Consider the following 11824-nt stretch of genomic DNA (forward strand, 5'->3'; position numbering starts at 1 on the left):
TGTATTATTTTCCCCCTCTCTCTCAGTACGGTTCGCTTACGCTGTTTTCCTCTCTACCAACTACCCCCTACCTCACCCACACACATATTGAAAGAACTTTCCTTTCATAAACTTGTCTAACTGCTTTTAGCTACACTTTTAATTTCAGTTTCACTTTTAACTTGTAAATCTTGGAAAAAATTTCACATTTTCTCAGAATTTACCTACACCCTCCATTGAGTAGACACGTTTTTATTTATTCGCGTTTCTTTAATAATTAAAAACGTGGAACAGCAAAAATATATATATATAAATATTTTTTTTTTCGCGTTTTGATTATTATTTTTTTCAATTATTATTATTATTATTATTATTATTATTATTATTATTATTATTTAACAATTACATCGGGACATTTTGCACAAGTTTTTTTGCCGAATAGACAACAAAATTTATTCAGGTAGGTAGATCTTGCCTTTGGTAACATTACATTTCATCTTTTCTGTTCTCGGCCAGTGGAGGAGAAATCTTTGTGACTGAACGAATTTCATATACAATATTGCCGAAGTGTTTAAACTTGCGGAGTATGCGTTGTTTTACGGTTCTTGTAAATATGGAATGGAAATTTGGGCAAATGTGTAGTTTAGCGGCGTAAATTATTTGATAGACAAAAAATTATAAAAATGATTACTTTTTTTATATATATATATATATATATATATAAAACACATTATTAGACCCTAAGGCCGATATAAACCCGAAAAAAATTCATTTTGTTTCTTTTTTTTTTTTTATCATTTTTTAATATAGTAAATGTACGACAATCGAAGCCGCTGTTAAAATTTGGCCTTTCTAAAGTTTGACAGATTGGCCTTTTTAAGGCCAAATTTGGCCCTGTTGCGTTCTTTCGACTGTATTTAGCAGCCATATTGAAATAACGCATAAAAAAGGCCAAATTTAGCCTTAAAAAGGCCAATCTCAAACCTTAGAAAGGCAAAATTTTAACAGCGACTTCGATTGACGTACATTTACTCTATTAAAAAATGATGAAAAAAAAAAAATCAAAATGAATTTTGTTCTGGTTTTATTTCAGCCTTTGGGTCTAATAATGTGTTTTTTAAATCGTATTTCCACGTTCAATTAAAGTTTCATTATAGTTTTTTTTTCAATTGTACAGAATAGGTACAAAACACCCTCCCCTCCCCATGTTAAGAATGGCTTTTTAAATAATAACGTTATTGTTTAAGTACGAATCACTCTCTACATCAGCACCAAAAATAAATAGCTTTTATAAATTTTTGTTTATCAAATAATTTACGCCGCTAAATTAAATTTGATTCTCCTAATTTTTTTGACTCCTAATATTTCGTCTGCTAAAATTTGAATCACGTGATTACGGTATAGCATCAATGAACTGAACCATTCATTCAAGTGTCGCTTATTATGGATTTAGTTGAATATGAGGTACTGCTTGGGCGTTAAGTTCCATGCCGACCAGCATAAAAAACAAGCGTCGCTCCCTTCCTGGCGCATGCGCACGTAACATTTTTTATTTACTGACGTTGTCGTAGTAACTAAACGATTATTTGTCACATTATTTATTTTGAATAAAAGTTTTACTCTTTATGAATATTAAAAGAAAAAGTTACTAAACATTTATTAGTAATGTCTCACTTTTACAGACATTTGTTTTTAAATTTCTTTTTAAATGACGACTTTTATCGACTTTTTTTAATAGCGTTTGCGGATTCGTATGCTGGCATTTGTTTTTTATTTTTAAATGATGACTTTTTGCAACTTGTTGTAAATAAAATTTCTTCTTCGTTTCAAAGCAAGACCTTTATATTTTATTCTTTACCCCCCCTCTTTTGTTTCATGTTTTTTTTTTCAGCTTAGCATCGAATTTATCTGGAAGCAAGATAAATTCCGACAATGACTGCTACCTGAGGTTTTCTTTCACTTTCTTCATATATATTTACTACACTTTATTTTTTATAACAATTTAGTTACACAGATTACAAAATTTCGGATTTCTATCCTAAAGATAAATAGTTCCCTCTGGGAACGTCCATTCAAAGTTTTCTGAAAATATTTTTGGTAATGGTGAATAAAAGGAGAGCCTAACTTTCAAACACACCGGGAGTTGGCATCCGCGTCTCTAAATTCAGGTATGGAAACACAGAATCGATACAATTTCTAAATATATTTTATGTTTATTTTTTTCACCTCATTATAATACAACTATATAATAAATAATACGTAAACTATTTTTATCAATTATTCTTTTTTTATTTTTTAATCGCGCATATATATATATATATGTATATATGTATATATATATGTATATATATGTATGTATGTATATATATATATATATATATATGTATGTATATATATATGTATATATATGTATGTATATATATATGTATGTATGTATGTATATATATATATATGTATGTATATATATATGTATATATATGTATGTATATATGTATATATATATATATATATATAAAGTGAATGTGTCTGTCTGTCTGTCTGTCTGATTGTCTGTGTATCTGTGTGTCTGTGTGTGTACATTTCCCTACGCAATAACTCTGTCAATTCTTAGTCTACTGACTCGAAATTTGATATACAGGGTACTGAGATTTGGGAAAATCGATGTGATCGGTTTTCGGCCAGAAAATAAGGGGCGAACGGTTGGCCAGAGATTAAGGAGTCAAAGTTCAACGATTTTACCTTTGAGAACTCTACCAAACTCCTCCGACAATTTTTTGTCTAAATACTTGAAATTTTAGCTATAGGTACATTGGACATTGATCTACCTTAATAACTTAATTTGCGCCCAAAACAATAAATTTTAAGGTGTCATAATAGGGGTCAAAGTTTTAAAAATTGACCACTTTTTTTTCTTTGCTCAACATACATCTCCAAATACCCGGGCAACGCCGAGCACCCATGCTACTATATATATATATAAAGTATTAACTTAATTAAACATAGTTAAAATTGTAAAAAAATATGACACATTCAGTTGTTTTCATGTTTCTTGTAAATATCTAGTCTGACAAAATATATAACATATTAGCTATGTTTTTTTTATTTAAAATAAATTCTTCTTAAAAAGCGCATTAAATCGTAGTTCTCTCGCCCTCTCTACCCCCTTTCTCTGTCTCTTTCTCCCTCTATCTACCACTATTCCTCTCTCTCTCTCTCTCTCTCTCTCTCTCTCTCTCTCTCTCTCTCTCTCTCTCTCTCTCTCTCTACTAGTACCCCCCTGTCTGTCTCTCTACCTTTACTCCTCTCTTTCTTTACTAGTACCCCACTCTCTCTACGTGTCTCTACCTCCCCTTCGACAACTACCCTCTTTGTATTATTTTCTCCCTTCGACTGCCGCATATCCCCCTCTCTCTTAGTACGGTTCGCTTACGCTGTTTTCCTCTCTACCAACTACCCCCTACCTCACCCACACACATATTGAAAGAACTTTCCTTTCATAAACTTGTCTAACTGCTTTTAGCTACACTTTTAATTTCAATTTCACTTTTAACTTGTAAATCTTGGAAAAAACTTCACGTTTTCTCAGAATTTACGTACACCAAATCTATTCCCAACATGTTCTCCATTGAGTAAATGCGTTTTTATTTATTCGCGTTTCTTTAATAATTAAAAACGCAGAACAGAAAAAAAAATATATATATAAATATTTTTTTTCGCGTTTTTGATTATTATTTTTTTCAATTATTATTATTATTATTATTATTATTATTATTATTGTTGTTGTTGTTGTTGTTGTTATTTAAGAATTATATCGGGACATTTTGCACAACTTTTTTTGCAGAATAGACAACAAAATTTATCCAGGTAGGTAAATCTTGCCTTTGGTAACATTACACTTAATCTTTTCTGTTCTCAGTCAGTGGAGGAGAAATCTTTGTGCCTGAACGAATTTCGTATACAATATTGCCGAAGCGTTAAAATTTGCGGAGTATGCGTTGTTTTACGGTTCTTGTAAATATGGAATGGAAATTTGGGCAAATGTGTAGTTTAGCGGCGTAAATTATTTGATAGACAAAAAATTATAAAAATGATTACTTTTTTATATATAAAACACATTATTAGACCCTAAGGCCGATATAAAACCCGAAAAAAATTCATTTTGTTTCTTTTTTTTTTTTTTTTTTCATCATTTTTTAATATTGTAAATCGGAGCCGCTGTTAAAATTTGGCCTTTCTAAAGTTTGACAGATTGGCCTTTTTAAGGCCAAATTTGGCCCTGTTGCGTTTTTTCGACTGTATTTAGCAGCCATAATGAAATAACGCCTACTAAAAAAATGCCAAATTTAGTCTTAAAAAGGCCAATGTCAAACAGAAAGGCCAAATTTTAACAGCGACTTCGATTGTCGTACATTTACTCTATTAAAAAACGATGAAAAAAAAAAATCAAAATGAATTTTGTTCTGGTTTTATTTCAGCCTTTGGGTCTAATAATGTGTTTTTTTAATCGTATTTCCACGTTCAATTAAAGTTTTATTATAGTTTTTTTTTCAATTGTACAGAATAGGTACCAAATACCCTCCCCTCCCCATGTTAATAACGGCTTTTTAAATAATAACGGTAATATTTCAGAACGGATCACTCTCTGTGTGAACACCAAAAATAAATAGTTTTTATAAATTTTTATTTATCAAATAATTTACGCCGCTAAACTAAATTTGATTCTCCTAATTTTTTTGACTCCCAAATGTTTTTTGTCTGCTAAAATTTGAATCACGTGATTACGGTATAGCATCAATGAACTAAACCATTCATTCAAGTGTCGCTTATTATGGATTTCGTTGAATATGAGGTACTGCTTGGGCGTTGAGTTCCATGCCAACCAGCATAAAAAAAACAAGCGTCGCTCCCTTCCTGGCGCATGCACACGTAACAGTTTTTGGTACTTGTGCAGTTTTCCATTGACATTAAAAAATGGAAATATTTTTAAAAAAAATATATTGTACATACTCGTCATGGGATAAAGTTTTCCTACAGAAAAAAATCACGTAATTTCATCAAGTAGTTATTTTTTTATAGCAAAAAAAGAAAAAAATCAACGCTACAAGCGAGTAATTATTAATTCAGCCATCTTGATTCTTTAACCAAACAGAAAATTCAAGTAGGGGGATTTCCCTTTTTTTTTTTTTTTTGATAGCGAGGCCAAATTTCGCGAATTTGGCCTATTTTAAAGCAGTTTGGCCTTCAAAATTTGTTTGGCCTTTTTCTTCACCGATGAAATAAAAAAAGCAAAAAAAACACAACGCAATAAAACTTTTAAAAATACGGCACACTTTTTTGTTCTTGTTTTGTTTGTTTGTTTTTTTTTTTGGTAATTTTCCTTATTTTTTTATTTTTTCAAGATAATACTATTAAATGGACACTATTATTCCAAATTAGCCCCCCCCCCCAAAAAAAATGCACAAAAATTCGAGATATAAGGTTTTGACGAGATAATTTAGCGAATTGTCCGGACTATTGCGAGAGAACTAACCATCCATTAGTTTTTCCTGAAATTTTGCCACAAATTGTATTTCAATACATAGATGTGCATAGTAACAACCTTTTTTTGCCGAAAATTCCCGTTGCGTCCCCAGGGGCTCAAAACAGGTTCCACTGCGCATGTTTCTAAAATTATCTCGTCAAAACCTTAAATCTCGAATTTTTGTGCATTTGGGGGGGGGGGAGGGGCTAATTTGGCATAATAGATTTATAAATGATTTGTGCAGATCACTAAAGTTAAACAATATGTAGTCTAGTCATTCTAGGATCGGTGACTACTTGGGATTAACAAATGACTTATGCAGATCACTAAAGTTAAGCAATATGTAGTCTGGTCATTCTAGGATGGGTGACTACTTGGGATTACCAAATGATTTATGCACATCATTAAAGTTAAGCAATACATTGTCTGATCATCATGACTACTTGGGAATACAAAATACTTTATGTAGATCACAAAAGTTAAGCAACAATGAGGTTGGTCATTCTAAGTTGGTGACTATTTGGCATTACCAAATGATTTATTTAAATCACTAATCACTAGATTGTTATAATATGTAAGTGACTTCCCTTGGATGTAGCTTCATTGTCGAATACCATTAGAATAATATACAATCATTGTGATCATATGCAAGTGACCTCCCTTGGATGTAGCTTCATTGTCAAATTCCATTAGATTAATGTACAATCTTTGTTACAATATGCGAGTGACCACTTTTGGGTGGAGCTTCCCTGTTGAATACCATTAGATTTATATACAGTCATTGTCATAATATGCAAATGTCCTGCCTTGGATGTAGCTTCGTTGTCAAATACCATTAGATTAATATACAATCATTGGTACAATATGCGAGTGACCTCCCTTGGGTGTAGTTTCATTGTCGAGTACCATTAGAAAAGTATGCAATTACTGTTATAATATGCAAGTGACCTCCCTTGAGTGTAGTTTCATTGTCAAATAACATTAGATTAATATACAATAATTGTCATAATATGCGAGTGACCTGTCTTGGATGTAGCTTCATTGTCGAATACCATTAGAATAATATAAAATTATTGTCATAATATGCAAGTAACTTCCCTTGGGTGTAGCTTCATTGTCGAATACCATTAGATTAATGTACAATAATTGTCATTTTATGTAAGTGACCTCCCTTGGATATAGCTTCATTCTCGAATACCATTAGATTAATTTAAAATCATTGTCATAATATATAAGTGACCTCCCTTGGATGTAGCTTCTTTGCTAAATACCATTAAAAAAATATACAATCATTGTTATAATATGCAAGTAACCCCCATTTGATTCAGCTTCATGTCTAATTCCATTAGAATAATATACAATCATTGTTATAATATGCAAGTGACCTCCCTCGGATGTAGCTTCATTGTCGAATATCATTGCATAAATATACAATCATTGTTGTAATATGCGAGTGACCTCCCTTGAATGTAACTTCATTGTCGACAACCATTAGATTATGGAAGTGACCTCCTTGGATGTAGCTTCATTGTTGAATACCATTAGATTAATATACAATCATTGTTATAATATGCACGTGACCTCCCTTGGATGTAGTTTTATTATCGAATACCATTAGATTAATATGCAATCATTGTAATATTATGTCAGTGAACTCTCTTCGATGTGGCTTCATAGCTGCATATTTGTACTAGCAGAATACCCAGCGGTGCCGGTGATTGGATAAGAAAGGTGTATATATGTGTTAGCAAAACCCAGACGTTGCCTGGGATTGAATGAGATAGATGGGCTGTTTGCTAAAATACCTGGGATCGGATAAGATAGGTGGATATTTGTGATAACAGAATACCCTATATAGGAAGATGGGGCGATTGTATCATAAAATCATGAAAAATTATTGTCCAAATAAGTAACATATCCAAGAATTATGAAAAATGAGTAAATTTGAGTTATTTGTTTGGTGTGTTCTTAATGAAATAGAAAGCCAAGATGATGTATCACAGTTATTATTTTAGTAAGAACGGGGTTATAATTAATGTTAAATCAAGAAAAATGATTATCGAAATTAGTAAAATATCCAAGAATTATGAAAAATGATGACATGTGAGTTATTTGATTAGTGTGTTTGTAATCAAATAGACAGCCCAGACAATGTCTCAAATGTATTATTTTAGTAAGAGGTGGCGATAATGTTGGGTAACTCATGAAACATGATTGTCAAAATAAGTAACATATCGAAGAATTATGAAAAGTTATGAAATGTAAGTTATTTTATTTGTGTGTTTTTTTTTAATGAAATAAACAGCCCAGAAAAAAGTCTCAGGGTTATTTCTTTAGTAGGACAGGGTCAATTATGTGGGTTTAATCACGGAAAATTACTGTTGAAATTAGTAACATATCTAAGAATTATGAAAAATGATGAAATGTGAGTTATTTGATTAGTATTTGTAATAAAATAATTAGCCAGGTAATATCTCTAAGTTATTATTTTAGTAAGAGGAAAAGGAATTATTTGGGTTAAATCATGAAAAATGATTGTCGAAATTAGTAACATATCCAAGAATTATGAAATATGATAAAATGAGAGGTATTTGATTTGTGTGTTTGCAATGAAATAACCAGCCAGACAATGTCACAAAGTATTCATTTAGCAAAAGGAAATGATATTATGTGGTTTAAATTATAAAAAACGATTGGCGAAATTAGTAACATATCCAAGAATTATGAAAAGTGATTAAATGTAAGTTATTGGATTGGTGTGTTTATAATGAAATGAACCGCCCAGATATAGTCTTAAAATTAATATTTTAGTAAGAGGGGGTCGATTATGTGGGTTACATCATTAAAAATGATTGTCGAAATTAGTAACATATCCAAGAATTATAAAAAATGATAAAATGTGAGTTATTTGATTGGTGTGTTTATAATGGAAAAACCAGCAAGACAATGTCTCAAAGTTATTGCTTAGCAAAAGGATAGGGAATTATGTGGGTTAAATAATGAAAAACGATTGTCAAAATTAGTAACATATCTAAGAATTATGAAAAATGATAATATGTAAGTTATTTGATTAGTGTGTTTACCATGAAATAACCTGAGACAGTGTCTCAATGTTGTTATTTTAGAAAGAGGAGAGGGGATTATATGGGTTAAATCATGAAAAACGATTGCCGAAATTAGTATCATATCCAAGAATTATGAAAAGTTATTAAATGTAAGTTATTTGATTGGTGTGTTTATAATGAAATAAACAGCCCAGATATTGTCTGAAAGTTAGTATTTTAGTAAGAGGGGATCGATTACGCGGGTTAAATCATAAACAATGATTGTCGGAATTAGTAACATATCCAGGAATTATAAAAAATGATTAAATGTGAGTTATTTGATTGGTGTGTTTGTAATAAAATAGACAGGCGAGAAAATGTATCTAAGTTGTTATTTTTGTAAGAGGAAGGGGTCGTGTTGGTTAAAGAGGGGGGGTGATTATTTGGGTTGCTTCATTAAAAATAATTGTCGATATTAGTAACATATCCAAGAATTATGAAAAATGGTCAAATGTGAGTAACTTGATATGTGTGTTTGTAAAGTTAAGCTACAATGAGGTTGGTCATTCTGAGATGGGTGACTATTTGGAATTATCAAATGAATTATGCAGATCACTAAAGTTAAGCAATATGTAGTCTGGTCATTCTAGGATTGGTGACTACTTGGGATTACCAAATGACTTATTCAGATCACTAAAGTTAAGCAATTTGTAGTCTGGTCATTCTAGGATGGGTGACTACTTGGGATTACCAAATGACTTATTCAGATCACTAAAGTTAAGCAATATGTAGTCTGGTCATTCTAGGATGGGCAACTACTTAGGAATACAATATGCTTTATGTAGATCACCAAAGTTCAAGTTTTTGGTGTTTTAAAATTACTTTAAAGCATTTATGAAGTTTGAAATGCAATTAGTGCTGAGCGCTTTCATTAAAATGAAAACAAACATGGCAAACAGGTGGCTACCACCTTTGGGGTCTCGAGAATCGCTAAGAATTGGGAAATAATTTTTTTTAAATACTGGTCGTAATCTACCAAATAAATATTACCATGACATTTCTTTTTAAACCCACCCACCCATTATGAATGTTTGACCAATTAAAAGCATTTTCCATTTCCTTTCTTGTTCTTTTTTTTTTTTTTTTTTGTAGATAACACAAAATGTCGTCAGTTAACGATAAAATTGGTTGGGGATTACAAAACAATAGTTCATCAGATTCTGCCAATGAATGCTCCAAGAAAATACCAGAATCCAAAACACGTGAAAAGGTAAATGTTTTTTTTTTTGTTGTTTTTTTTTTTCAAATTCCATCTTTTTGAGTATTTTTTAATTTTTCATTTTGTTCCGGCTGGAGATAGGACATCTAGATTCCAGACATCCACTCATTATCTGATACATTCTAACCAAGAGATCTTTTTAAGATTCTAACCATCCCTTTAAATGTAATTGTTTGTATGCCTTTTGCACTTAGTTCAACGGGTATATTTGCAAGGTAATTTTTGAAATTTTTTTTCATCAGTCTGGTTGCTTCTATAATTACTGGAATGATGGAGATCTTCCCAAGATTCCAATTTCTTTTAATGTCGTACATCAGACCTTGATATTTCATTATCTTTTTCCTCTCAGTTCTGTTTAACCCAACATCATTGAAGACACTAACTTTCTTCTTTTCCCATGTCACTATGTCTGGTTTAATACCTCCATAGATATGTAGTTGTAAGGATTGCATAGTCATAGTGAATGGTGTATAACTTATTGCCAACTGTTCTTTCTGGTATATTGTTGCAATATTTTTAGTTAATAATGGGGGTATGGTCCCTCACAGTTGGGAGATTCTATTTATAAACGATGCTGCTAGGAACTGACAAATCAAATTGATTCACATTCTGCTACCAACCAATCGGAAATCAGGATTGCTCCATAAAACTTAAACCGTTTTCTTTAGCAACCTTGCATATGTTTTCTTTGTGTAATCACGGGAAGAATCTTTTGTTCTGTGGCTACGAAAATTATAAAGTCAGGAACCTGAACAAAAGAACTGTCTACTGAGAACCAGTCACCTCCAGGACTTATATAGAACAGCTAACCATCGGAAACTGTTCTGAAACTAAACATGGCTTCCAACTCAAGATATATGTTCCCAGGACTGCCCCATGTCATACACCCAAGGTTTCAATGGATTGGTTTGAGAAAAAAAAAAAAAATAGAATTACAGTGATGAAGGAATCCTTTCAATCTACAGACTTCAAGCCTAACGAAACTCTTTGGCCCCATCAAGAAAAATGTGTGATACTGTGTAAATGTTTAGCATCCAAAATGGTATGAAGAAAAATATAGCCTACCTCCTGCAACAATATGGCCAATAATATACAAAAACAAATATAAGCTGCAATAAAGAAAAAAAGAGTATGTGCCAAATATGTATTGTTGTTAAAATAGATTCATTAATGTTTTCTCTACTGATCTAAATGTTAAAATATATAACTGGTTCATAATGTCGAGTTTTAGTTAGTGCTTCAGAATATCGACTATATATATATATATATATATATATATATATATATATATGTGTGTGTGTGTGTGTGTATATATGTGTATATATATGTATGTATATATATATGTATGTATATGTATATATATGTATGTATATATATGTATGTATATGTATATATATGTATGTATATATATATGTATGTATATGTATATATATGTATATGTATGTATATATATGTATGTATATGTATATATATGTATATGTATATATATGTATATGTATATATATATATGTATGTATATATATGTATGTATATATATGTATGTATATGTATATATATACAGTGATGATCATATTTATTGGCACGGTAAAATAAAAGTTAAATTTTGTCTAATAAATTCTAAAAAAGGGATTAAATTAAAGAAAATAACAAAGTATATTATGTATTTTTAACTGGCCTTTCCGATGCAGCAATCGGATTTTAGAAAAATAAATAACAAAGGAACAACAAACATAATTGCAAAAAACCCTTGTTCAAAATTATTGGCACGGCTTTGTTTTTCTTTTAGTATCAGTATAATATCAATCAATTTCCGGTTTACGTGCTTTCTGAACTTTTTTATAGCCATATTATGCTTGTTTAACGCTAATTCAGTGAATAATTTTTTTCAGATAATTTTTAGATAGCGATTTATTTAAACTATTATAAGTGACTAAATTATAATTTTCAGTCGCCATGGTTAAAACTAAGGAACACAGCGAAGACGTCAGGAAGCTTGTTGTA

At 30.9% G+C, this 11824-nt stretch overlaps 1 protein-coding gene across 6 annotated transcripts in view; it reads left to right on the top strand.

The window, feature by feature from the left end:
- Positions 1–200: 200 nt before the first annotated feature.
- Positions 201–11824, top strand: part of LOC145266358 (uncharacterized) — a 165834-nt gene continuing 154210 nt past the window's right edge. For 5 of the 6 annotated variants that reach the window (XM_080121976.1, XM_080121978.1, XM_080121979.1 and 2 more), the window contains exons 1-2: positions 201–439; positions 9697–9814. In XM_080121976.1, the coding sequence (XP_079978102.1) occupies positions 9707–9814 (108 nt within the window). In that variant the 5' untranslated portion in view covers positions 201–439; positions 9697–9706. Of the gene's footprint in view, positions 440–3706; positions 3844–9696; positions 9815–11824 lie in introns of those variants that run through there. The other variant, XM_080121977.1, reaches the window with a different exon arrangement.

The sequence above is a fragment of the Euprymna scolopes genome, chromosome 41 (assembly GCF_053919585.1).
Source record: "Euprymna scolopes isolate OS-2025 chromosome 41, ASM5391958v1, whole genome shotgun sequence".
Lineage (NCBI taxonomy): Eukaryota > Metazoa > Mollusca > Cephalopoda > Sepiida > Sepiolidae > Euprymna > Euprymna scolopes.